Below are 26,285 nucleotides of genomic sequence, written 5' to 3'. Positions count from 1 at the left end.
CAAGCCCAAGGTGGGAAGCCTAGGGTGAGGAGATGTCTCAGGTGAGCAGCAGCCTCACTGGTCCAGAGCCAGCAGGACAGGGCGGGCACCCCTCCCAGTGCTGACCACACGTGTCTCTGGTCCCCAGACAGTGCTGTGACCTGACCCTGCTCACAGCTGAGGAGCCTGACCACCATGGCGAGCCCCACTCTGAGCCCCGACTCCTCATCCCAGGAGGCCCTGTCAGCCCCCACCTGCTCCCCCACCTCTGACTCTGAGAACCTCAGCCCCGATGAGTTGGAGCTGCTGGCCAAGCTTGAAGAGCAGAACCGGTGAGTTGGGCCCTGGGGGACCAGGTGGGGCCCCAGGGTACAGCCTGGGCCCCAAACGGAAGCTCCTGGGTGCCCCCTGCACCTAGAGCCCTAGGCCAAGTAACACTCCTGCAGAGGCTAGGCAAGAGCATTTGCCATCACCTCCCAACAGACATTCTCCCATTCAGGCGAGGAGATCATGGGATCAGGGCCCAGTGAGCTCTGCCTGCACTTTCAAGCCTTTGTTGAAGGAAAGAGTAAAGCTTCTGACTCTGGAACTGGCCCTTCCCAGCCTTCTTCTCTGGCTCAGCCCCTGTCTTAAAGTGTGGATTTTATTATTATGCCAGTAAGTCGAGGCCAGCAGATCAGGAGATGACCCCAGGAAGTCTGGGGACTTCCTTGGTCAGCATTTAGAACGCTGAGCTTCTACTGCAAGGGGCATGGGTTCAATCAATCCCTGGTTGGGGAACTAAGATCCTGCATGCCATGTGGTGAGGCCAAAAAAAAAACCAGTTTGTTACTCACAGATTCCAAGAGGAGGGGCACAGTGCACCATGGACCCTGCGGGGCCACTCGGGGAAGCGCCGACCCGTCAGGAGGCAGAGGGAGTGAGGAAAATGTGGGTGAGAGCCTTCATTGTGCTTCCCACCAGCAGTGGTGAGGCAGTGTAATCAGGGTGAGGACTGCCTAGTCTGAATAACTTCAGCAAGCTGGGGCACAGGGTCTGGGCCTGTTAGTCTAGTATCCAGCCCTGGGTAATTAGTGCAGAGGACAGTGGCCCTGAGTGCTAGCACCCAACAGAGGTGGTTGGTTTTGTGGACTCTGGATTGGTTGGTTTGCATATGATAGGTGCACTGACAAGCTAGTCTGTAACCATTTCTGCGGATCTGCTAGGCCTGGGAGGGGCTGTCCCTCCAGAGTCAGGGAGGCCCCAGATGTCAGAGCATCAGAAACAGCTGGTTAATGCAGCCTCTTGTGAGCCAGGGGCCGCCAGCCAGCCACTCACCCTCTCTGTACCTCATCTGTAAACACATCTTAACAAAGCCTGCCCCTCGGGACTAAATGAACTGATCCCCAAGCTTCTCAGCCCAGGGCACAAAGTGGGACACATGCATGGCAGCCTCTCCAGGGACCCAGGATCAAAACCAGGGCTCTGAGAGGTTAGGGCACCGGCCAAGGTCACACATCAAGTGCCATGCAGGAAGAACAACTAAGACCCAATCTGGGGGCTCTCTGGGGTCCAGGGGCTGGGGCTGGAAGTACCTGCAGCCACCCCCCACCCCCTGCCTGCCCGCCTAGGCTACTGGAGGCCGACTCCAAGTCCATGCGCTCCATGAATGGCTCCCGGCGGAACAGTGGCTCCTCGCTGGTGTCCAGCTCCTCAGCCTCCTCCAACCTGAGCCACCTGGAGGAGGACACGTGGATTCTGTGGGGCCGGATCGCCAACGAGTGGGAGGAGTGGCGACGCCGGAAGGAGAAGCTGCTGAAGGTGGGGGGACTGTGGGGCCAGGGCAGGCTGGTCTGTGGCTGGGAGCGGGCAAGGTCCAGGGCTGGAGGTGTGCCAGGCGGAGGGAGGAGAGGAGGGAGAGTGGGCGGGGCTGGCGTCCCACACACCCCCACCTGCTTCCTACCTGTGTGCTCCATGACAGGCTAGAGCACTGTGCCACTCTGTGCCATGAGGTGGCTTAGCCAAGCTCTCTGGGCCTCTGGGGAGGCGTGGACAGGCCCCATCTCCGAGGCCCTGCTGGGCGGCTCTGGGGAGGCCACTCTGGGACCGGATCCAGCCCGATCTTCTGCTCCCCCTCTGACCGTTCTCCAGGAGCTGATCCGCAAGGGCATCCCACACCACTTCCGGGCCATCGTCTGGCAGCTCCTGTGCAGTGCCACAGACATGCCGGTTAAGAACCAGTACTCAGAGCTGCTCAAGATGTCATCCCCCTGCGAGAAGCTCATCCGCAGGGACATCGCCCGCACCTACCCAGAGCACGAGTTCTTCAAGGGCCAGGACAGCCTAGGCCAGGAGGTCCTCTTCAATGTCATGAAGGTGAGCCCTGGCCCTGGAGAGATGCCCCGTGGTTGCCAGCCCAGTGGGACCCCGCCCTGACTCCCGTGTCTTCTCATGCAGGCCTACTCGCTGGTGGACCGGGAGGTGGGCTACTGCCAGGGCAGCGCCTTCATCGTGGGCCTGCTGCTCATGCAGGTAGGTGGCCTGGGCCAGCCCAGCCCGCTCTGTCAGTCCCTTGGAGGTGGACAGAAGCAAGTGTTCCCTCCATCAGTGTAGGCCTGGGGTCAGAGCCTCCCCCGCCCGCCTGTGACCTCCGACAGTCTCCTGACCAAGCACAGAAGGCTGGCCGCTGGTCCTCGCCACTATCCCATCCCGCTCGGTCACCTGCCAGGGTCAGATGGGGAACCCAGGCGAGGGACTTGGTTCGGCCAGTGTGGTGTTTATGGGGCTGGGGGTTTCCTGTGGAGGCTCCGGCAGGCTCAGGAGGGGAGAATGGTGGGGACTGGACGAGAGGCTGCCTCCACCATGGGCTCTGGGGTTCAAGTCCCAGCTCCACCATTTCTTGCCAGGCGGCCTTGGGCTCGCGACTTCAGCCTCTAGACCCTTCCCATCAGTGAAACGGGGACGATATTGACTGGAGGTTTGCCGTGGGGGTCCAGGCAGCCCGGCACCATCTGTGTTCGGTCAAAGTAAACGGAGCAGAAAAAAGCAAAGTCAGGAGAAGAGCAGCGGGCATCCCCTCCCATGCCACCCCCACTCACAGACACCCCCTGCCCCCAGATGCCTGAGGAGGAGGCCTTCTGTGTGTTCGTGCGGCTGATGCAGGAGTACCGCCTACGGGAGCTCTTCAAGCCCAGCATGGCCGAGCTGGGGCTCTGCATCTACCAGTTTGAATACATGTTACAGGTGAGCAGGCCCAGGTGATCATGCCCTACCCACTCCGCCCCCCCCATACCCTGCCAGCCACACTCACGGGTGCTGACCTTGGCCCTCCCAGGGAGTCTCTTCGACTGAAAATTCCAGGCCTGAGAACCCACCCAGACGCACCAGGGCAGAAAGGGGTCCTACTCCCCAAGGGGCCCTGGAGCACTGCCTGAAGGATGCTTCAGGGGCCAGTCTTTACAGTCGGGGCTTCTCAGAACTCAGGGTTCCCAGAGTCATTCAGGCCAGGATGGAGGGGTTGGCCTGCCTCAGACACACCCCCACACCATCCCTTTCTATCTGCTCCCCAGTGTAGTGGAAGGGGGAAAATGTTGTCTGCCTGCCTTTGCTGATTACTAGAGAGCTGCAGCCGCCTGTTTATAAATAGCAGCCCCCACAGGGCCCGCTCCTGGCTGGCAGACAGCATCGGTGTACACACACACACACACACACACATACACACACACTCCGGCCTGCTCCGGAAGCCGGTTGCAGATGGGGTTGTGTGGCTCTGCACCAGTGGGCAGGATGCGTCTGGTTGTGAAAGCCCCCTCCTCAGGCCTGGAGGACCACGAGGTGCTGTCGGTCAAGGGGACCGGAAGTGCCAGCCAGCAGATGGCCCAGGGCCACAGAGAAGGAGCCAAGAGCTCCTGTGGCAAAGTAGCTGCCACCACCAGAGAGTCCCTGAGTCCGGAGGAGGCCCAGGGCAGGCCAGGGGACAGTCAAGGGTCCGTTCTCCCTGTGGAGGACCAACAGGGGCTCCTAACATCTTCTGCATCCTCAGTTTCCCCAGTTTCTGTCACTTTCCAGCCATCTAAAATTCAGGCCAGTCAAACATCCCTTAAGCATGTCTGGGCACAAAACTCAAAGCATTGTTGGGGGTGGTGGTGAGGATCCCCTGGCCTGCTGGGCCTGCTATCCCTGCCTGTGTCTCCCCTTGTGCTGCTCAGAGCTCTAGGGTACTTCTGCCCCACCCAGGGACAGTGTGGCGGGAGGGCTGCCCAGGGCAAGTCAGGGAAGGCTCCCTGAAGATGCAGGTACTTCCGGGTAGAGGGAACCTGAGGGTGTGGACTGCTGTGCCCAGCGCCCTCCTCATGGTGCCTGGCCTCCTCCCTGACCCCAGGAGCAGCTCCCGGACCTGAACACCCACTTCCGCTCCCAGAGCTTCCACACGTCCATGTATGCCTCATCCTGGTTCCTTACACTCTTCCTCACCACCTTCCCACTGCCCGTCGCCACCCGTGTCTTTGACATCTTCATGTACGAGGTGAGGACCCCTTCCTCTCCTGGGCGCTCTGGATGGAGTGGCTCAGGTCCCCACCTGAAATGATCCCAGGGCTCAGGGACGGCTCAATGGCCCCCTGGAGAGCAGAACCAGAGATGCACTGCCTCCTCTGCCTTTGCAGGGCCTGGAGATCATCTTCCGGGTGGGCCTCGCCCTGCTGCAGGTGAACCAGATGGAGCTGATGCAGCTGGACATGGAGGGGATGTCCCAGGTGGGCAGGGGTCCAGGGTGGTGGGTTTGCCCCCAGCAGGGGCACCTGGGCGAGTGAACCTTTCCTGAAAGATGGGGAGACCCTGGACTTCCTGAGTGCCCTGATCCTTTCCCATCATCTCTGCCCCCCAAGATCTCCCTGAAGGGCCCGGGGTGGGGGGTGGCCTGAGGAGCCCCCAGCTCTGCCAGACTTGGGCCAGGGCCAGCAGCCTGGCAGCAGGGAGAGAGGAATGCCAAGCCCAGAAGTCCACCCTACTTCACCTGCCCCCAGCTCCAGGTCCCCTAGGAGCCTAATGTGACAAATAGCAATACTAGCCACACCTGGAGGCCTTGGGTGTGGTTTCAGCCCCAGCAACCAGGCCAGGTGAGAGCCCAGGAGGGAGTGAGGGTCTGGGGCTGACCCTCCCCTTGCCTGCCCCGGCCAGCTGCCCTGCCTGCGGAGAAGAGGCTGGCCTGCTTCTCACCACTGTGTCCCCATCATGCAGGCCTCTGCCCCCTCCCAGCGTTCTCCAGCTGGTGGTTTGGGGAAGAATGCACAAAGGCCACAGTTGTGTTCACGAACACGGGCACCCATTGTCTGCAGCTGCCAGAGGGGGCCAGCTGGGCTTTGGAGCAGAGCCAGCCCAGTCCCAAGCCGCAGAAAGCTATGTCCACCGGCAGCGTGTGGTTAAACTCTGCGTGGAGGCCCCAGGGGCCCTGGGGGAGCAGGCAGGCCCCCAAGGGCTCCTTCTTCTGGCTTCCTCCCTGCCACCCTGATCCTTCAACCTCTTCCATCTCTTTTCACTGCTGTGGGTCAGTGGCATGGCTCCCCCTGTCCCCACCATGAAGGCCCCTCTTCTCAGACCCCACCCTGGCCTTCCCCCTCAGGAGCTCCTGAAGCCTGCTTCTCCTGAAGACAGAAGTCCTGGCCACAGGCAGCTCCTTCTCACGATTCCTGCTTCTCATACTCACTAGCTCGATCCACATACACTGATGGAGCGCCCGCAGGCCATGCAAGGCCCCAGGCCAACAGGCTCTGGCTGACACTACTGGCATGCCCAGGCCCCTCCTCCAGGGAAGCAGGGCCTCCCAGGGACGTGAGTGGTCCCAGGTGGTCAGGGCCCACATGTCAGTGACCACCCATGTCCCCACAGTACTTCCAGAGGGTGATCCCCCATCAGTTCGACAGCTGTCCAGATAAGCTGATCCTCAAGGCTTACCAGGTCAAGTACAACCCCAAGAAGATGAAGAGGTCAGTAGCGGGCATCCGGGGTGCAGGCAGTAAGGGGGTACCTGAGGGTGGGACAGTGAGCACATCGGCCCTCCCCTGTCTCTGCAGGCTGGAGAAGGAGTATGCGGCCATGAAGAGCAAGGAGATGGAGGAGCAGATTGAGATCAAGGTGAGTTCAGGTGGAGATGGGCCAGGCTGGGGCAGGATGCCCCAGAAGCCCCCTCGATGAGGGTGGCCCCACCCAGCATGGGCCACACACCAGGGTGTCCCATGGCCTCGAGGGGTGATCCTTGGCCCAGCTGCCCTTTCACTTACCACCAGGCCACGTGAGAGCAAGAGCCACCCCTGCCCCCTGAACTGGGGACATGGTTTAACAGGTGGACAGTTTACTGTGCATGGAGATTCAACTCCCAGCCCTCTCCCTTCCCTGAGGTCAGGCAGAAAGTTCCAACCCTCTCATCACAGGATATGGTCACCTGGCTACCAGCCCCATGCTTAGGTGACCTGGGGGATTTCCAAAAGTCACCTCATTAACATAACAAGTAACACCTTGATTCCTTTCTAAGAAAATTCCCAGGGTTTTAGGAGTGCTGTGCCAGGACCAGAGATGAAGACCAAATATATATTCCTGGTAGATCACAGTATCAGAGGGTCTTTCCTGGGCATGCAGAGCCTCTACACACAGACTCCCTTCCATCTCCTTCCCTCTGCTTTCAACCCTCCAGATGTGATCTTGGTTATCTCTCCACAGGCATCTAGGAGGCACCTACTATGTGCCAGAATCATGGCAGAGACTGAGGGCCCCCAGTCCAGTGGGGGTGGGGGTCAGACACAGACGCAAACCCCAACACAGCCTGGCTCTGTCTTCAGGGACAGAGTCCCACAGTGCCTGGGCCTGGCGTCCCACAGACCGGAGTTCAAATCTCGGCTCTACTGCAAACCAGCTGGGTGACCTGCCAGGAACATGAATGCACCTCTCTGAGCCTCAGTGTCCCCTTCTGCAAAATGGGGATGACACTTGCTCTACTGTTCAGATTGTTATTATGAACCACCACCATCATCCCAACTTCCTCTCGAAAGACAGAAACAGAACCTAGATTATAATCCAGGTTACCTGCTGCCCATATCTGAGTGGGGAAAGAGGACCTTATTGTCCTGGCTCTGTTGGTAGGTTTTCTAAGAAAGTTTTGTGTCCTGAACTTTTAAGCATCTCCTTTTCTCAGGAATGGCAGCATTACTGATGCACCAGTCCAAACATGTACATGTGTCTTGCTCATGCAGACAAGGGCCTGCTCTCACCTGGTGGCCAGGAGGGCTCAGCAGTAGGGAGGGGTGCAGCAGACCCTCAGACCACGTGCCAGCCTGGAAATTTCCCACAAGACAAGCCTGAGCACCCCCAAGGGCAGGGCAGGACAGATGCTTTATCCCTTGTCCCTGCCCTGTGCCCTTTCACCTTTTGCCTGTTTTAAAGCAAACCTGGAATTTGTTTTCATCAAGTACAGTGAGGTGACAAACACAGACAACCGCCTTTAGAAGGACAGTTTGTTACTCACAGTTCCCAGAGGGGCACACCTCTTCTCTGTGTGCAGGGCTACATGAGGAAGCATCAGGGCAGGGCAGGAGAAAAGCCTGGGCCAGAGCCCTTGCTGGGATTTCCATGGGAAGGGGTGAGTCAGGGTTCAAGAGGGTGTGTAGGCAGGTTCAAGAGAGTCAAGATTGGCTGGTTTGAATAATTTCCAGGGCTCTGGGCTACAGGAGTGGTCACCACCTGTCCTGGGACAATTGAGGGCATGGGAAATAATGGTTTGGTGTGTGAGAGGTAAGGGAGGTAGGCAGGGGTGTGACCGGTTAGTATGTAGAAGGCAGACCAGCAGGCATGCTGTCTACTGTCCCTAGGAATTAACTAGTCCTAGGAACAGCAGTATCTCCAGGATTAGCAAGGCGGCAGGATATCAAAGTATCAAAAATACAGAACAAAAAATTTTTCAGTACTGTGATTAGTACGTAGGCCCCCACAGTCCTTGTTCACACCCTATCTGGTTTTCTCCTGGGAGGAAGAGGAGCGAGGCGAGGTGTTGGTCAGCACACTCAGCTCCTCCGAGGATGGCTGAGCTTGGCCATCCGTGCGTTGAGGCCAGAAAGTAGACAGAACCATCCAGGGGTCAGGGGTCAAGACTCTGGTTCTGGATCCCTATGACGGACAGAGACCCGGGCCTGCAACAGCTCTGACTCCAGCAAGCTAGGAGCCTCCAGCAAGACCCTGCCTGCCTCCAACTCAGTTTCTCTTGACATGAGTCAGCGCCCATCAATCAAGTCTGTGATCCTCTCTGACCATAGCTGCTTCCTGGGTGTGTTCTGCATGTTTCCATCACCTTCTTCTCTCCAGAAGAATGTCCTGTGTGATACACAGGGAAGCAGGATTCTCGCTGACCCACTGATGGAAGGGCCCACTGCTTAAAGGGCCCGGGGGTAGAAACTAGGGGTGAGGTGAATGTCAACCTCCCCTGCTTCCCAGAAGGCTGTGGGGAAACCTAAAACCATGAGTACCCCCACCAAAACCACCAGCACAGCATGGAAGGCAGAAGGAAGACTGCCTCAAAAATAGAGGGGGGGTGAGGGGGACGGTGACAACTGTCGGGCGCAGCTGGTTCTCAAAGGGACGCAGAAATGTAGTCATCAACAGCACGCAGTTCCGCAAGACCCCTTTCCTTTCCTGGACCTAGACTCCAAGTCTGTCCTCTAAGCCTTGGGGCTCAAATCCAAGCTGTGAGGGGCAGGGACTGTCTGCCAGCAGCTTCTCCCAAAACACAGAAGGCTCTGCCCTTGACAGGCCCGAGTCGACTCCACAGGAGGACACGGATGCTGACTGCCGCTCCATACCACCTCCACCCCAACCATACCCCCTCACACAGTGCATATCCACCCAAGCCATCACATTGGTTTTCCTGAACCAAGATTTGTTGTTGTTGTTTTTAAATACCTAGTGGGCCATTCCAAATGAGAATTGGCCTTGACTGTTTTCTGGAATCACCAACTTGGACCATTAGACTCTGGTGCCCTCCTGCCTGAAGATGGCCTGGCCCTAGGGGGACAGACTTCTTGGTGCACAGGAGCAGGACACGGGGCTCTGACTCACTCTCCCTTCTTCCCCTCACTACAGAGGCTTCGGACGGAGAACCGGCTCCTGAAGCAGCGGATTGAAACCCTGGAGAAGGTGAGGGTGTGGCTGCCAGCCTGCGGCAGCAAACCCTCCCAGTCCTGAGCAGGACCTAGCAGCCAGAGGGCTGGCCAGCCAGCCTCCCGCCCCAGGGGCGACCCCACCCTAAACTCCCACCATAAATCCCACGGGCCCCACCATGTGTTTCCCTGAGACTTCGGCTGCTGTGTAAATTGGGGACCAAGGGGAAGCTTTGCCTGAAGGGGGACTGAGTTATAACCCCATTAACTGCAAACACAGAAATCCATTTGGGTCTGGCTCCCTCCCGGGCTGCCTGGGTGTGGGCTGCTGTGACAAAAGAAAGGAGGAGAAGAGGGTGGCCGTGCACAATGGAGGGGGTGCCATAGCCTTGACCCTTGCCCCAACGTGTTTTTAAATATGAGAGTAGAGATGGGGGCTCTCAACTTCCAGCTCCCCACTCAGTCTCACTTGACCCACTACTGACTGCGGGTGGAATTTGTCCTTGCCCCAAAGCCTTGAGTCTTGTTCTGCCTCCAAATTAAAACTGCACTCACAGGGCCCAGGGCTCCCCCACCAACCCTCCTCAGGTGAGGCCCCATCCCCACAGCTCCCATGGGTGACCCTGCTTCCCCCCAACTCACACACAGACTCCTCCCCAGGACGGAGCTCGCTCTGGCTTTGGCCTTCCTCCCGGCCCTCTCCTGCTGGTTCTCTGGTTCTCCGGTCTCACTCCTCTCTCCCGCTTCTAGAGATAGCCCACCGCGTTAGTGACATGTGGTTCTTGTCTGTCTCCCCTCTCCTGTCCCCGTGCCTTCCGCTCTGCCTCCTCCCCCTGTCGCTCGGAACCCCTCCGCCGGGTAGGAGAGCGCTGCTCTGGCTGATAGGTTAATACAGGTACTGTAGCTTTTCCTCTCCCTCTCCCAGTTCTTCCCGGTGCCCACACATGACCACCAGACGCCTCTGCCCTGGCCGCTGCCATCCTCGGGAGAGGAGGGGGGAGGGGGCAGACCTGGTGCTGTGCATGGGGGCGGCTGGGGACCGCTTCTTCAGGAGACAGAGGCTTCCCTCTGGGGGAGGGGGCATGCGTGTGAAGGCCTGGTGCCTGTGGGCCCGTGTGAGTGCACGCAATGCACAGGTTTCCTCTCTCCAGGGGACACTGGTAGGGATAAGGGTGGGGACCCTCAGGTTACATCAGCAACAGGCCCTGGCTGGTGTGGGCACAGCTGAGCCACCCAACACACACAGACACACACACACACACACACAGACACACACACCCCTACCCCTTATGGCCCCTTACGCTCTTCTCTGCTCCGGCCTGCAAGGCTGTCCTCTTTTCTCACTCGCCTGCTTCTGCTGCTGCCTCATCTTGAATGGCTTTCTCTGGAAGCTCCTGCCTCACCACCTGGTGGCTCTGAGCCTGGAATGGGGGGCCTAAATCGGGGGTTAAGGGGATGAGGCTGGGGAGTCTTAGTCTTGGGCAGGTGGAAGTCTGGGGGCCCAGGACTGAAGAAGGTTGGGGGAGAGGTGTACCCCTAAACCTGGCCCCCAGGAGCCCATCCTGAGCCTCTGGGCCCTCGGCTGTCCCCAGATCCCTGTCATCCCCGGCAGAGCCTGGCCTCTGCTGTGCTGTCCACCCTGTGGACAAGGACTTATTTCTCCTCACCTGGGACAGAGGCTGCAAGCCAGAGCCTGGGTCCCAGGTGGGTCTGTTCCCCCAGGTTCCTCCTGGTTCCTGTTCCTGCCTGCCCCTCCAACATCCCCAGGCCTCACGGGGCACCCCATCCCAGGCTCTTGAGTGTGGGAGGTCCTCCTCCTCCTCCCACCCCGCCTCCACCCTCTCTGGGCCTCCCCGCTGGCAGGCCCCAGGCAGAGCTGGGGGTGTGAGCAGAGAGTCACGGCACTTCATCCTCGCTGTCCTCAGGGGCAGGTGACGCGCGCACAGGAGGCAGAGGAGAACTACGTCATCAAGCGGGAACTGGCTGTGGTGCGGCAGCAGTGCAGCTCAGCGGCCGAAGACCTGCAGAAGGCGCAGAGCACCATCCGGCAGCTGCAAGAGCAGCAGGTACCAGGCCGGTGGGCGGGAACCAGGGCCAGGCCACGCCCTGTGCCTGGCTGCCTGCAGAGCTCTGGGGCACCTGGCCCCAGTCAGCCCTGCCTCAGCCCCTGGCCCTCCTGTTCCTTCCTTGGGGACAGGGCACCCAGAGTCTCCCCCAGCCCCACACCCGGGGGGATCCTGTGGTTTCCGTTTCCCACCCACCAGTGGGGCATCCAGCCTACCAGATTGCTACACTGAGGGCAAGACAGTCAGCCTCCCCCGTTCCCCCAACTGTCCCTGCAGGGACCCCACCCTCCACTAATAGAGCTGTGATTCCTTGGGGGAGCCTTGATGTCTCTCCAGGGTCTGAAGGGCTGTTGGGCTGTTATCAAACCAAACCTAGGTCCACTCATCTGACATGCAGCAAAACCAGCTACCAACACGGCTTGTGGTGAAGGAAACTACAGCATCTTTTGCAAACAAGGAGAAAGGGCAGCTCATGCTCAAAAGAACCCAGAAAGTCCCCGATGGCTTTTTGGCAGGGGATTTTTTAGTACTTTCATTTATTTATCTGGCTGAATCAGGTCTTGGTTGTGGTACTCGGGACCTTCTGTCTTCACTGCAGCATGTGGAATCTCTAGTTGCAGCATGTGAACTCCTAGTTGTGGAATGTGGGAATCTGGTTCCCCAACCAGGGATCAAACCCAAGCCCCCTGAATTGGGAGTGTGGAGTCTTAGCCACTGGACCCCCAGGGAAGCCCCTAGGCAGGGTCTTTTTTTAAGAGAGTGCCAGGGAAGAGGGTCTTAGGACACAGGGTCAGCTTGTGGACCTTCTCCTGATTGGCTGATGGTGAGGAAACAGGGTGATGTTTAGGGAACCTCAGTCATCATCAACCCTCTTGCTACAACCAGTCTGGGGCCTGGTGCTGGTGGTCAGTGTGTAGTCACCATGCTCCACCTGGCTGGGGCTCTTAATTTCTGCAGAAGAACTCAAAGACCCATGTCAAGTAGTTATCTCTACTCCTTCAGGAGGGCCTAGGCGTCCTGGGACTCTATGGTCCTCATCATTTACTGCCTGAGGCTGCTCTCTGGAACTCAGCGGAGGCCTTGGAGACTACAGCCTTTTTCTACAAACAAGAAACAGGGACACGGAAGGGCTTTTGTACCCAGGAGGGCCCACGGGATCCTGCTCGGTTTCAGCCCCCCATTTTCTTTGCAACTCAAGAGAAGTGTGGCACAGGAAAGGCAATAAAGTTTTTTGGGGGTAGAGAGGTTAATCATACACTCAGCAGGGGAGCTCAGTTTCAGGGCTTCCTCAGGGGGTGGGTAGGCAGCCATGCCTGGTAGGAGCTAGGATGGGAGAGGGTAACCCCCTCCAGTGCCCAACACCTTGCCCTTAGAAGAGGGTCTGGTCTGTGCCCACCAGCCTGAGCTGATGGGTTGGGGATGAGGTGGGGGGTAGCCCAAGTCTGTTGTGGAGTCATGAACTCAGGTGGGTGGTGGAGAGCTGAAGCATGGCAGAGTCCACTTCTCCCAGAGAGGGCTTCCAGAACTCTCTTCCAGCCACACCCAGCAGCTGCCTTCCTGATGTGGTAACCCACTGGCAGCTGTGGCCTCCAAACTCAGCAAGTATGACTGAGCACAGGCCCCGAGGGGCAGGGAAGGGTGCTGTCAGCTCCCCACACCCCAGGGCTGAACCAGCAGGGCCTGGCAGTGAAGTGAGAGTCCCTGATGTGGAGAAACCACAGGGTGCTTGAGAAACGGTGGAGAGAAGCAATGGTCATTGGCTGAGGAGAATCCTTCCCCTACGTGTTGACCCTCTGCTCCTGGGGACAGAGGGGCAGAACTTCACTACTGCTGACCCGCATCCACCTCCGGCTCAAGTTCAAGTGCTGTAGCCCCACCTGGCTCTGAAGCAGCCAGGCCAGTGGGGAAGCTGAGGCTGGACTAACCCTACCCATGGCACAGTGCCCTCCGTCAGGCCAGTTGGAGAGACATTCACCTGCCCCCTCAGGGCTCCCGCCCTTAGGCCTGCTGCAGAGCTAGGTGAGGCAGGGATGTCACTGCAAGGCAGAGGGATGCAGGGAGGGAGTGTGGGAGATGCCGGTGGGGCCCCTGGAAGAGGTGCAGCCGGGCAGAACTGCCACAGGGCCCAGGGCCGAGAGAGAGCCACCCACACCCCTGGACTTCAGAGACCCCCAGTGGCCAAGGGTAGCAAGCAGACCTGGGCAGTTAGGCAGGAGGGCCCCATAAAGAAGACCTGGTCAGTGGGGAAGCGGGGGTGGGGCAGCTGAGGAGCAGGGTGGCTGGGGCAACTTGCCAGAGAACTGCCCTGCCAGGCCACCCAGGCAGCAAGATGCAGGCTGTGCTCCGACCCCAGGGGCTTCCTTCCTCACTCTCGAGGTCTTCTGTATGGGGCCCACCCGTCACCCTCATATGCCAGCCCTCATATGCCAGCCACCAGGCCAGCTGAGAAGCCCCTGGACACTGACCAAGAAAGTGGTCTCAGCCAACTCTTTCCCCATCTGCTCCTCACAACCCCCATGGTGTGGTCAGGCCACAGACCACACAGCAGGAAGCAGCGCCCAGAGAACTCGCTCTGCATACTCACCCCAATGATCCTGTGAACCAGCCATTGGTGTCCCTCAGGGGGCCTCCTGAGGCCATGTGTGGTGTCCCCAGGACCCCAAGACAAAGCATCAGGGCCCCCGTGGTGTTCTGCCCCTCCAGGGGATATGGGCTTTCTCCTTGCCCTCCTCTCCACCCACAACCTAAGCCCTGCTCCTGGCCCTGGGGGTGGAGGAGGTGGGCCCAGGCCTGGGCCCTCACCTGGCTGGCAGGAAAGATGCCCACCCACCTCCGACCGCAGCCTGTCACCCAGCACAGCCCTCTGCCTGCCCCCAGGATAACCCGCGCCTCACCGAGGACTTTGTGGCCCACCTGGAGACGGAGCTGGAGCAGTCACGGCTTCGGGAGACCGAGACCCTGGGGGCACTTCGGGAGATGCAGGACAAGGTTCTGGACATGGAGAAGGTGTGACTGAGCGGCCGCTGGGTGCACCCTGGAGATGGGGCAGTGAGGGTGCCCCTGGGAGGTGACAGCCGAGCCCTTGCCAAGGATAAGGGGGGCAGCCCCAGGGACCTGAGGGCCAGACCCTGGAGTCAGAGCCCTTCCCCTGCCTCCTCCCCCATAGTCTCCACAGCAAGGTATGTGCCACTGAAGCCCTGGAGGCGCGCACACACACACAAACACAGCAGCATGACTCCATGAGAGCCACGTCTGCCCTCATATGCCAGCCACCAGGCCAGCAGCACAGTGGTTGTCAGGCCCCCTGGACAGCCCATCCTGACTGTGTATGTCCCCCTCAGGCCCTGAGCTCCAGGGGGAAGGGAAGGCGCAGGCCCATCAAGGCTGCTCCCCTCCACAGCCCCACTACCTAGGGGGCCGCCTTCTCCCACCTGCAGCCCTGCAGGGAGCGCCAGGCCTCTTGGTCCCTTCCAGTTCCTTCCACCCTGGTTATTGTCTCAATTCCCTTGAGTCACCAGAAGGGAAATGCCCTGGCCACCAGAGGGCAGTACTCACCCACTAGTGGAAGCCACACACACACACACCTCCCCCACCGCCCCCAGCTTCAAGCTGCAGTTTGGGGTGTCCTCCTAGGTGGGGTGTCTCTGCCACAGCCTTGCATAGGGCCATTGGCCTCACAGTCCCTAACAGACACACCACCCAGACTGGCCTTTCGTCTCTCCTCTCTACATCAGAGGGAAATGTGGGCCCAGAAGTTTCACCCCCCTCCCCCCAACTCCCAGACAAGGGGCAGCAAGAACCTCCTGCAGCAAGTTGGCTTTTGGTCCAAGAGGCTGGAGCATAAATCTCTCATCACTGAGCCTTTGGGAGGCCAGGAGGCCACAGTCCCCAGAGGGCTGTGCTGAAACCTGCTCAGCTTCTGCTGGGCCAGGTCTGGGCCGGGAGGGCGAGGATCTCAGATTCCCAAGTGAGGAGCACCTGGCCTCGCTGCTCTCCTGGTGTTATCAACAATCACCTATGGTGTGGGGGTTGCCCTGGACCAGCCCCCTGAGAGAGCAGGTGCTGTTACTACAGCCAGGTTTACAGACCGGTATTTCCAGCAGGGGCTGCGAGGGTGGGGTCTCCTTCCCTGGGGCCTCCTCCTCATTCCCCTGGGCATCCGGGTGTCCAGGGTGCACCCTCTCCCAGCCCGGCTGCCAGTGGTGAAGCCCAGAGGAGAAGGGGCTGGGGAGTGAGGCCTGCGGGCAGCTCTGAGCGCTCCTCTCCCCGCAGAGGAACAGCTCGCTGCCCGACGAGAACAACGTGGCTCGGCTTCAGGAGGAGCTGAAGGCGCTCAAGGTCCGGGAGGGTGAGGCGGTGGCCTCGGCGCGGGAGCTGAAGCTGCAGCTGCAGGAGCTCTCGGACACCTGGCAGGTGAGGGCGGGCCTCTTTCCAGGCGGTCGAAGCGGCCTCGGGGCCCCGGGCGCAGGCCGACCGCCGACCTCTCCCCGCAGGCCCACCTGTCCCGCGGTGGCCGCTGGAAGGAGTCCCCGCGGAAGCTGGTCCTGGGCGAGCTGCAGGACGAGCTGATGAGCGTGCGGCTGCGCGAGGCCCAGGCGCTGGCCGAGGGTCGAGAGCTGCGGCAGCGCGTGGTGGAGCTCGAGACGCAGGTGGGCCGAAGCCGGCCCGGGGAGGGAATTCGGCGCCCGGGGTCGGGCCCTCGGCAAGGCCGTGACCCCCGCCCATCCGCCCCCAGGACCACATCCACCGCAACCTGCTGAACCGTGTGGAGGCTGAGCGCGCGGCGCTGCAAGAGAAGCTGCAGTACCTGGCGGCGCAGAACAAGGGGCTGCAAACGCAGCTCAGCGAGAGCCGCCGCAAGCAGGCGGAGGCCGAGTGCAAGGTGCCCGCACCCCCACTCCCCCCATCCCCTAAGCCCTGCCGCGTCCCTTGACCCCTTTTCCCCCACCCCCGCCCCCAGAGCAAGGAGGAGGTGATGGCCGTGCGCCTGCGGGAGGCGGACAGCATGGCGGCGGTGGCCGAGATGCGGCAGCGCATCGCGGAGCTGGAGATCCAGGTGAGCGGTGAGGCCGGGGGCGGGTGGGGCGCGCCGCGGACTGGCTCGGGGACTGGACCCCGTGCTGACTGGCACGGCCCGCCCTCAGAGAGAGGAGGGCCGCATCCAGGGCCAACTGAACCACTCGGACTCGTCGCAGTACATCCGAGAGCTCAAGGATCAGATCGAGGAGCTGAAGGCCGAGGTGAGCGCGGGAGGGGCGTGAGAGGCCCGGTGGCCGCGGCCAGTGATGGGCCGGGCGTCGGCGTTTTGGGGAGCGGGAGAGGAGAGGGGCCCGGCAGCCGGACTCCGTCTATGGGGACGTCGATGCATGCCTCCAGCGCGCGGGTCCCACCTTACCCCAACCCCCTGCCTCAGGTGCGGCTGCTGAAGGGCCCGCCGCCCTTTGAGGACCCGCTGGCCTTCGACGGGCTGGGCCTGGCGCGGCACCTGGACGAGGACTCGCTGCCGTCGTCCGACGAGGAGCTGCTGGGCGTGGGCGTGGGCGCCGCGCTGCAGGATGCGCTCTACCCGCTGTCCCCGCGCGACGCGCGCTTCTTCCGCCGGCTGGAGCGGCCGGCCAAGGACAGTGAGGGCAGCTCCGACAGCGACGCCGACGAGCTGGCCGCGCCCTACAGCCAGGGCCTGGACAACTGAGGCCGTGCCCCGAGTGCTCGGAGCCAGGGCGCGGGGGTAGGGGGGTGGGCCGCCGCCAGCCCGCTCCTGCGTGGGCGCCAGCTCTTCACAGACTCCACGCCCTCGGCGGTCTCACCCACCCAGAGGGCCAGGCCCAGCGCACAGCTGGGCACAGAGGGCAGGGCCAGAGGCTGGGGATCCTCACAGTGCCCTGGCAGGCCCACCCTCCCCAGCAGTGTTTACCCATCTTGGTCCTATCCCTTCTCGGTCCATTTACCTGGAAGGTCTGCCCCTCTTAACAGCCAGGGCCAGGAGGACCCAAGCGTCCCAGGACTGCACCAACGGAAGCTCCCTCTCCTAGCTGGCCTCCTCCTGGGACAACAGCGGCCCTGCCGGGAAGGGCCCAGGCTCTGGGGCAGGCCTGAGGAGGAAGGTGCCCCTGTAGGCTGGACTTTACCACCCATGAAGGCCCTGGGGACCCTTGGCCTCTGGAGAAGATGGCCGGGCAGGGCTTCCCTGCCTGGTGCAGGCATTGTGGCCCCTGCAACAGAAACCAAAGTCCCCCCTACTGAGTGCAGGGCTGCCAGGGTGTGAGCGGCCAGCTGGAACCAGCCAGGGCCTGGGCAGTATCTGTCCCTATTTCCTAGAGGCCAGAGCAGCTGTAAGGAAGTGGAGAGACCTCCCCCTCCCCAGCACCCCACCTCTTCCTCTGTGGTAGCCCCATCACCCCAGCTTGGCCAGTGACGGGGGGGAGAGGGGCTCCCCATGCAGGCTAGCCTCCTCTCCAGGGGGTCCCCAGCCTCCAAGTCCCTTCCTCCTCTGTATCCCTAGCCCCACCCTCCAGCCCCAGGGGAGGAGGCCTCCTGGCCCCCACAACCTGCTCACAGTGGTCCCGTGGTCTCTGCTGAGTCAGAACCAAGAACGGTGCCAAAGTCCAACGATGCCCCCAGACCCGACCCCCCGGGACCTCATGACCCCCGGGCTGACCTTCTCGGTGCTCCTGGAGCTTAGAACAGCATCACCAACAGTCCCCCTGGCGCTTCCGGGGGTGGAGATCCATGCTCAGTCCCCCCTTCCCGGTTGCCCACTCAGTGTTACAAAGCCTGGGGACCAGGGTGGGCATCCCAGGGGCTCACCCACATGCCCCCCACACTGCCCACCACCATTTTGCACACTGCCTGTTCACACTCCACATGTCGCCCAGGCGAGAAAGATGGAAAATAAAGTGTATTTACACAGTCACGACAAGGGGCGCTGAGTGGGGCAGGCCTGGGGGTCCCTGGCCCCTTGTGAAGCAGTGGGGAAGGGATGAGGCTGTCTATGCCCTTGGGAGCCTCCCACTGTCTAAGAGAACCAGGGGCACAGGTCACAGCAGGGGCCCAAAGAGGCTGCCTAGGATGGGGTGCAGCGTGGAAGAGCAAAGTTCACACTGTGCATGTGAACATTAAGTGTGGGGGTAGGAAGAGATAGGTTGGTATTGGAGGAACAGGTCAGATGCACCCTTAGAGCAGGCATTTTCAGGAGGATGGCTCTGGACATGGAGAGAGTGGGCCATGATTTCCCATCAGGGCATTTCAGCCAGGGCCTCCCCTGAGAGTCATGGGGAATGAAGGGGCTTGGGCTTGGGGCCTCAGGAGGATTCAGGATCTAGTTTCCTCCATTTGGCATGTACTTCCCACGGCCTTCGGGGTTTTCTGCTCTGAGCCTGGTTCTGAGGGGTCCCAAGTGCAGTGGAGGAGACAGACATTGTGGGGGTGGGGGGTGAGGGATAAGCCTGCACTAAGCGTGGCGAGTGCCTAGATGAATGTGTAGGGAGATCAGGGAAGGTTCCTTGGAGGAGCAGGGGGGCGGGAGCATCTCCAAGGACAGAAGCATAAGGGTGAGATGTGGAGGGGTCAGCAGGAGACACGTGAGATCTGTGAAGAAGGAACAGGAGAAAGGGGGCATGGCCAGACTGGGAAGGGGGTTTTCAAGTCAGGAGAAGAAAGACTTTGCACTTTGAACTGAGGGTACTGGGGAGCCAGGGAGGACTTAGGTGAGAGGGGCACCATCAGAGGGACTACAGTCGGGGGTCAGCACAGAGACAAAACTGAGCCAGGCAGTGGGGACTGCCCTGGGGAAAGAAGACCCAGAGAGGCAGGTATTTTTTAGGGTTGCCCACAGAGCTGAGGCGTACTCCCAGCTAGCACAGGGAGTCAGATCCAGGGATGGCAAGGAAGGCTTCCTGGGGGAGACATTTAACTGGGTCCAGCCAGATACCAGCCTGGCCCTGGCCTCTACACCCGGTGTGGACCCACAAAGTGTGCCCTGCTCTGCTGCATGATACCTGCGGAGCAGCAAGCAGAACACCTGTCATGCACTGGGACAGCTGAGCCCCTCTCACACCACAGCTCCTGTGGACCCATCACCATCCCCACCACACAGTTTGAACACTTGAGACCTTGACCGTGGCTGCCTGCCTCTCCTGCTCCCACGGAGTAACTCCATCCGGTTAGCTCCCAGCATGGGGCAGGAAGTTGGGAGAACTGGGGCTCTGCCCTGCTCCTTCTCGAGGGCTGGCCTTGGGGCCTCAGCTACCCAACATGTCACGAGTCAGCCCCTACCCTTGGGCTTGTCTCAGCATCTGGAAACAAGGACACCCAGATCCTCACCAGAGCCCAGCTTAGAAAAGGAACCTCTGGAGTTTGTCACCTTAACTGATCAGCTCCCAGGGATGGAGGTGACAGTATCCCATCAAGACTGGGCCAATTTCTCTTCAGATCCTAGGTTGGGAGGCAGTTGCTTCTGGGGTGGGGACCAGCAGGAACCCAGCTTCAGGGACTGGGTCTATGGGCAGAGAAATAGCCCCACATGGGGTCCCTCTCTGTCCATCTACCTGTCCTGAGGATTGTGGTTTCCCTCGGGCCGCCATCATTTTGGGTGTAAAGCAGGACACCCCTGGGGAGGAAAGGCCTAGGGGATCCATTTCCTGCATGGGTACTTGGGAAGAAGGAGGGCCTGGGCTGTGGCTTAAAGGAGCTAGTGTCAGAATGACTGGACTGTGGGAGGAAGGTCAAGGAATTCTGACTCAGGGAGACAAGCAAAGGCAGTGGTTGGCTCTGGTGAGGACCCTCGACACATGCACAGGCAAGGATGCCTGGCTAGAGGGCTTAGGATACCCTAAGTTGGGATGAAAGGCAAGGCCCATGGCTGGGAGGCAGGCCCAGAGGGGCATGGTGAGGGCACCTGGAGAGGAGTGGGCAACGGAAGCATGCCCAGATCTCCCATCAGCCTTGGAGAGGCTTCTCCTTCCCTGTGCTCCTCAGTGCGGTCCACCCAGGAGGCAGTGACTCCCCTTCCCAAGCCCAGGGCTCAGCTGCGGGGCTGCTTTTTGCACTGAAGCCTCCTTGGTGAGCAGAGAACAGCGTGCCCTCTTGGGAGGCCCTGGAGGGACCTGAGATGGCCATCAGTCTCAGGCCTCCCCTGTCTCCAACACCCCAGGGTGTAGAAAGTAAAAGGGTGCACACTGTGAGGAAGAACCTCAGGAAGTGGCTTGCACCCTCTCCTGAGATCCAAGCAATCCCTCCCCAAGTGTCTTCCCCAACCCTGCAAGGAGTGCCTGCTCCCGTGGCAGAGTATGGGAAGAGCTTGGTCAGCTGGCCACACTGGGCACACCTCGTTCATTCACTTGCTCGCGCAGCCCCACCTGGGCCCCTCCTGCACTTGATATTTCCATGAGAAGTCGGGCATAAGAATGCCTACATTCACGCACGCTGGTGGGTGCACGGCGCCGGACCACGGGAACTCTCAGCATTTCCTGATCCCACGCAGCCCCTCCTTGCCCGCCCCTACCCTCAGTGGAGGAACTTTGGGGAAAGCCTTCAACCAGAGCTACAACCTGCTGTGCACAGCCACCAGCATGGCCTGCCTGGCCCCTCGCGCCGCCCTGGGGTCGGATGCGTCCAGGAGGCCCCCAGCCCGAGACCGCGAAGGGGAAAGTAAACAGGCTTCAGTCTTCGCTTTATTGCAAACTCGGGCTGCACGGAAGACAATACACTGGACACCGGGAAGTGCCTAGGCCGAGGAAGGGACGGGGCTCGAGGGGTGCGGGAGCGCGTTCTAGGCCAAAGCCGAGGAGCTCAAGGGGAGGGCCTTGACCAAAGGTGTGGTTGGGTCGCAAGAGTGAAGTTAAGTGAAGTCGCTCAGTCGTGTCCGACTCTTAGCGACCCCATGGACTGCAGCCTACCAGGCTCCTCCGTCCATGGGATTTTCCAGGCAAGAGAACTGGAGTGGGCTGCCACTGCCTTCTCCAATGGGTTGCAAGCCTGGACCAAGATTCTAGGGCTCTAAAGGGACTGAGACCGTTCCACGGGAAGCCAGGCTCCTGGAGGAGGGAGGACGAAATCTAAGACCTTTAAGTGTAACCTGAGGGGCAAATCCTAAGGCAGGGGTGGGGTGAGCGGGCGGGGACAAGGTCGGGCTCAGTGGAAGGTCTCCACCTCTACCACGGTCCAGTCACCCTGCGGGGAAGCCACGTCATCCGGGGAGAAGCTAGTGACTGAGGTGATGCTGGCGCGGGACTCGTCCAGCGGAGACAACAGTTCGGCCCAGCGGCCCAGTTCGGCGTCGCTCAACGCAGTGCGGGCGCCCCCCGCGCTGCCGCCACCCCCGGCGCCCCCTGGACCACCGCTGCTTCCCGCGGCCTCCTCGGTCGCAGCTAGCAGTAGCGTCCGGCTCAGCAGGTGCTGCACGACGCTCGCCTGCAGCGCCCCCAGCGGCAGCTCTCCCAAGCGCGCCGGCTTCGCGCCACGAGAGGCCGCACCAGCCGCAGCTCCGGCCGCCGCCTTCCCACCGCCCGCGCCGGGCCCAGGCCCGGGATCCAGCGCGTCTGTGGCGGGGCTCGCCGACTCGGGACCTTCAGCCTCATAGATGGTGCACAAGGCATCAGCAGACCCCGACCCGGATGCAGGAGACCAAGGCAGGGGCGCTACTGCGGGCAGAGGGGCCGGGATGCACACAGAGAGCGGGAAGCCCCACCCCCGCCACGATACCCCGCCCTCCCTTCAGCTCCGCCCTCAGACCCAACTGTCCTGCCCCCGAGCCGAGCCTCCGACCCCGCCCTCTCACATCCCAGACCTCGCCCCTTCTACTGCTCCTCAGAGTCCGGAGGACTGCTTACCTAGGGTACTACGGATGGCCAGAGGCGGCGCGGAACCTCGGCTCCAAGCTGCCGGGTGGCAGGCGGCGAGCTCGGCATCGGCAGGCGGAGAGGCTGCGGCGCCGCCTTCGGGCCCACTGTCGTAGCCGCGCAGCTCCTCGGGCGTGCTGGTGGCGCTGCTGCTGTGGCCCGCCAGGTCCGGGCCACTCAGCGTACTGGACGGGCTGCGCGACGGCGGCGGCGGTGGGCCCGGGGCCAGCGCCAGGGTCAGCCGTGGGCCCGAGATGGGGGCATCGGGACCCGGGGTTGGAGGGCGGCGTGGGGCCTGCAGAGGAGGTGAGGCAGGGGGAGAGGGAGGGGTCTGCAAAGTCGGCAAGGCCAGGGAAGGTGGAGCACATGGTGGGGGCGTGATCAGAGGAGAGGGAGGGCCTTGCAGAGGGGGTGAAGCAGAGGGAGAGGGACCCGCCTGCAGAGGGAGCGAGGACAGAGAAGGTGGGGCCTGCAGAGGAGGCAGGCTCTGAGGAGGAGTGGCCTGTAAAGGAGGCGTGCTCAAAGAAGGCGGATCCCGCGGAGGGGGTGTGGCCAGAGGAGAGGGAGAGTCTTGCAGAGGGGGTGAAGCAGGGGGAGAAGGAGGGGCCTGAAGAGGGGGCAAGTCCAGAGAAGGTGGAGCCTGCAGAGGAGGCAGGCTTTGAGGAGGAGTGGCCTGTAAAGGGGGCGTGCTCAGAGAAGGTAGAGCCTGCGGAGGGGGTGTGGCCTGGGGAGAGGGAGAGTCTTGCAGAGAGGGTGCAGCAGGGGGAGAACGGGGAGCCTGAAGAGGAGGCGAGGCCAGAGAAGGTGGACCCTTCTGTAGGGGCAGAGCCCGAAGAGAGGGAGGATCATGCAGAGGAGATGAAGCAGGGGGAGGAGAGGGTGGGGCCAGCAAAGGAGGTGAGACCAAAGAAGGTGAAGCCAGCAGAGGAGGCAGGCTCTGAGGGGAAGTGGCCTGTAAAGAAGGCGTGGTCAGAGAAGGTGGAGAGTGCGGATGAGGCACGGACAGCGGAGGAGGGGTCGCCCGCAAAGGTGGTGAGGCTGGAGATGGGGTCTGTATAGGAGTGGCCTGTCGAGGGGAAGTAGCCAGAGTTGGTGGAGTGTGTAGCAGAGGCCTGACCAGGGTAGAGGGAGACTCTGAAAGCGGAGAACCCTGCAGAGAGAGTGTGGTCTGAGAGGGTGAGGCCGGTGGAGGGGGTGTGAGAGGCGTGTCCAGTGTATAGGGCGTGGCCTGAAGAGGTGGAGACAGAGGACTGGCCTGCGGAGAGGGCGTGGCCAGAGCGGAAGGAGCTTGAGGAGGGGGTGTGGCTAGGGGAGAGGACAGGTTCCTCGCAGATGCTGCTTGAGAGAGAGGGGCTTGTATGGGGGCAGCGGCTGGTGGCAGAGGACCTGCCAAAGGTGGTGTGGCTAAGGGAGAGGGGAGAGCTGGAAAAGGAGGTAAAGTCAAAGACGCCTCGGTGCGGAGTACACTATGCAGAGCGGGTGAAACTGGAGGGACTGATGCCAGAAGAGGGGCCATGGCCAAAGGAGAGGAGGACCCCTCAGGAAAGGATGTACCCAGGTGTGTGTGTGGCGCCTTCAAAGGAGGTGTGGCCGGAGGAGAGGGGAGGGTCAGCAGAGAGGGTGGAGCCGAAGAGGGAGGGGCTAGTGAATGGGGCGTGGTCAAAGACCGGCTGAGGGCCTGGGAAGGGGGCGTGGTCGGTGGAGAAGGAGGGAGCGCCTCCCGAGAGGGAGTGGCTGGGACATGCGGAGGCGGTGCGGTAGGACAAGGTAGAGAGGATGTGGCCAGAGGAGAAAGGCCCCTCACTGGGGCTGCGCCTTTCCTGGGGGATGTGGCCTGCGGGGCGCGAAGGGTCTGAAGTCCTTTCGACTTGGGCTGAACAAGAGCCCGGGGTGTTCCAGCCGGGGAGGCTCCAGAGCGGACAGGGGAGGATAGAGGGGTGACGCTAGAGCCCAAGGGGCGCGAGGTTGGCCTCTGGAGGCTCCCGCCGGCGCTGGGTCGCCTCCTGGCGGCAGGGCTCGGCTCCGCCGCGCTGCGCTCTGGGGCGCTGTTCACTGATTTCCTGGAGGCCTCAGTCGTCGGGGGCCGGAGCCGGGCACTTGGAGCTGCCCGGGGGACACCCACCTCAGCGCCCGCAGCCCGAGGCCGACGGGAATTGACCGGGGAGGGGATGGCTGGGGTGGACCCAGAAGAGTCTGGGGACAAAACAGAAGGCCAAAGGTCACCAATACTTCACAGCTCAGGAACCCCGCCGGTTCCTCCCCCTAGGTCACATACCTCTCCGAGCCCCGGTACTCAGGGTGCTCCTTCTGGGTGAATCTGTGGCTCTTCCTCTGGCCGTAGGTTCCTCAGCTGGGGGACGGAGCCCCTTCTGCCCAAGAGGGCCTGTTCTGAGGACAGGAGGGGCTGCGATCAGGGCAAAGCTCCAGCTCCTGTTTCCTCTCCCAAGTCTACATTTCCCCATCTGTAAAATGGAGCATATGCTCTCTGCCAGCCAATAACAGCTTTCACCAATTTGCGCCCAGTGATCAGCAAGTGCTCCCACACACTTTAATTAAAGGCTTCCAGATGGAGACACTAACCCTTGCCTAAGGGACTAGGGGGGTGGGGGCTGGTGTGTTACCTGGTGGGCGCGCTGGCATGCCCGGGACTAGAGATACAGCCTGAGCCTGGGGTCCTGGCAGGGGCCCGCTCTCCTCTCCCAGCCGCTGGGGGCCTGGAGGCTGTGGGGAGAAGGCCGAGTCAACACAGGTGCCGCAGATATCAAGGGGATGCTGGAGCCTCAGAGGAGAGGAGGCAAGACAGGGTCAGAATCAGGGAAAGAGGCTGAAGTACCTGGGCTCCGGGGGCCCGTCCCAGCGCTCCGTGTTGGTCCCAACTGGGAAGTAACCTCCGGGAGAGCGGTTCCCCGGATGCCTCCAGTTCTCTCTGCCAGGGGCCCTCGCCCTGCGGCGGCTGCTGCTCCCAGAACTCGGAGAGCCGCGCTGGTTACTGGAGGAGGGGGTCGTGGAGACCCTGCGGACTTGGGGATCGGAAGGCCGGGAGGGCGAGAAGCGGGCGGGCGACCGGCGGCCGCTGCCCTGGACTTGTCCCTCTTGTCCATCCAGCACCTCACGAAGAAACAGATTAATCAGCATCCCAGGTCCTGGACCGCTATGCTGTTGCCTGCAAGGCTCTGGGTCCTGGCACCTCTCTGCTCCTCCTGCGTCACCACCCATGGGTACCCAAATCTCTGCTTGGATCCACTTCCTTCCACCCACCCACCATTCACCAGTGCAGCTGCTCATGGTGATCCCCAAGTCTCGTCCTTATCGCCTTTCCTCCAGGCCACGCCTGCCTCTGCTCCCTCTCAGGACTAGAGATCAACCCACCTACCCCTCGCCCCCTCAGGGCCTTGACCAACAGTGTCGGGCCAGGGGCCCTGCGACAGGTTCCATATGAAGGGATGAGCACACACCCGGGTCCCCTCGCCAGCCCCCAGAGCAGTCCCGGGCCTCCGAGAGAGATGCCGGCACCTGCCGGGAGGAGGAGAGGTCCCGGCAGCCCGCGCACAGGCTTGGGAGACAAAGAGCCGCGTTCCGAGCCCGTCCCCCTGCGCCAACTGGGCCCTGGTCCGCGCCGCCCTTCCACCTGCTCGCGCCACTGCTCACCTCGGGCTTCGGTCTTCCTCCGCTCCACGCTGGGTCGCCTGGGGTGGGGCCGGGTGGGAGCGCCGCGGCGGTGGCTGCGGCGAGCGGAGGGCAGGCGAGGGGAGGGGGCGGCAGGCGGCGGCGCCGTGAGGCGGGCCCGGCCCTTGGCGGCGGGCGGGGGAGAAGGGGGCGCGTGCTCCGGATCCAGACCGGGAAGGCGCAGGCGGGAGCGCGCGGAACTGAGTGGGGAGGGGGGAGCGCGTGGGAGCCACAGGCGGCTTCTCTGCGGCTGCGCCTGAGGACCTCAGACACCCAACCAGACGGGCTTCGGGGAGGGGGTAATCCCTTGGGGTGTCCGATCCAGTCTAACCCCCTCTTCCCCATCCGCTGCCCCACACACACCTGCCCAGGCCCCCACCCAACCACCTGGAGACCCGAGGCCGGCCTGACCGCGGATAGGCTGGGCCCTGGCAACCAGGAGGGGCGGGACCATCGCGCCTCGTGCCCAGTTCGCCAATCCGGCCTCTCGATGTCCCTGGCCCAGTCTTTGCCTTCGCGACCGCAGAGACTGCCCCCGGACCCAGGTTTCCTGGGGCTTCCACCTCTCTATTACCCAAAGCTTTTTCACAGACCCCAGGAAACCTCCTATCTCGTTG

General features: G+C 61.7%; 2 protein-coding genes across 4 annotated transcripts in view; one reads left to right on the top strand and one right to left on the bottom strand.

Moving 5' to 3' along the window:
* EVI5L (ecotropic viral integration site 5 like) overlaps positions 1 to 18,077 on the top strand; it is a 32,521-nt gene extending 14,444 nt beyond the window's left edge. For 2 of the 3 annotated variants that reach the window (XM_040240547.1, XM_040240548.1), the window contains 19 exons: positions 128 to 311; positions 1,590 to 1,779; positions 2,110 to 2,334; positions 2,416 to 2,490; positions 3,076 to 3,201; positions 4,340 to 4,483; positions 4,623 to 4,712; positions 5,845 to 5,942; positions 6,030 to 6,090; positions 9,082 to 9,135; positions 9,961 to 9,993; positions 11,024 to 11,164; positions 14,042 to 14,170; positions 15,437 to 15,577; positions 15,658 to 15,813; positions 15,900 to 16,046; positions 16,125 to 16,220; positions 16,309 to 16,404; positions 16,578 to 18,077. In XM_040240547.1, coding sequence (XP_040096481.1) covers positions 175 to 311; positions 1,590 to 1,779; positions 2,110 to 2,334; positions 2,416 to 2,490; positions 3,076 to 3,201; positions 4,340 to 4,483; positions 4,623 to 4,712; positions 5,845 to 5,942; positions 6,030 to 6,090; positions 9,082 to 9,135; positions 9,961 to 9,993; positions 11,024 to 11,164; positions 14,042 to 14,170; positions 15,437 to 15,577; positions 15,658 to 15,813; positions 15,900 to 16,046; positions 16,125 to 16,220; positions 16,309 to 16,404; positions 16,578 to 16,856 — 2,418 coding nt within the window. In that variant the 5' untranslated portion in view covers positions 128 to 174 and the 3' untranslated portion in view covers positions 16,857 to 18,077. The remainder of the gene's footprint in view (positions 1 to 127; positions 312 to 1,589; positions 1,780 to 2,109; positions 2,335 to 2,415; positions 2,491 to 3,075; positions 3,202 to 4,339; positions 4,484 to 4,622; positions 4,713 to 5,844; positions 5,943 to 6,029; positions 6,091 to 9,081; positions 9,136 to 9,960; positions 9,994 to 11,023; positions 11,165 to 14,041; positions 14,171 to 15,436; positions 15,578 to 15,657; positions 15,814 to 15,899; positions 16,047 to 16,124; positions 16,221 to 16,308; positions 16,405 to 16,577) is intronic. The other variant, XM_040240549.1, reaches the window with a different exon arrangement.
* Positions 18,078 to 20,815: 2,738 nt separating this feature from the next.
* PRR36 (proline rich 36) lies at positions 20,816 to 26,122 on the bottom strand. The gene is made up of 8 exons (XM_040241623.1): positions 26,064 to 26,122; positions 25,651 to 25,868; positions 25,376 to 25,515; positions 24,836 to 25,110; positions 24,624 to 24,743; positions 24,278 to 24,390; positions 21,994 to 24,195; positions 20,816 to 21,804 (listed from the first exon to the last, which is right to left on the bottom strand). Exons 1-8 carry the CDS (start codon positions 26,120 to 26,122, stop codon positions 21,296 to 21,298), a joined length of 3,636 nt encoding a protein of 1,211 aa, XP_040097557.1. The 3' UTR covers positions 20,816 to 21,295.
* Positions 26,123 to 26,285: the final 163 nt, after the last annotated feature.

The sequence above is a fragment of the Oryx dammah genome, unplaced genomic scaffold, assembly GCF_014754425.2.
Source record: "Oryx dammah isolate SB20612 unplaced genomic scaffold, SCBI_Odam_1.1 HiC_scaffold_5, whole genome shotgun sequence".
Taxonomy (NCBI): Eukaryota; Metazoa; Chordata; class Mammalia; order Artiodactyla; family Bovidae; genus Oryx; species Oryx dammah.
Note: the sequence above shows the minus strand (reverse complement) of the source record. Positions and strands in the feature narration are given on the sequence as shown.

Excerpts from the sequence above, each read along its gene's own strand:
- PRR36 (XM_040241623.1), bottom strand. The coding sequence starts at position 26,122 with ATGGTCCCGCCCCTCCTGGTTGCCAGGGCCCAGCCTATCCGCGGTCAG. Across the intron at positions 25,111-25,375 it reads AGGCCCTGAGGGGGCGAGGG|GTGCTGGATGGACAAGAGGG; the intron begins GTAGGTGGGTTG and ends TTTCTTCGTGAG. Across the intron at positions 21,805-21,993 it reads GGCCATCCGTAGTACCCTAG|TAGCGCCCCTGCCTTGGTCT; the intron begins GTAAGCAGTCCT and ends CTCTGCCCGCAG.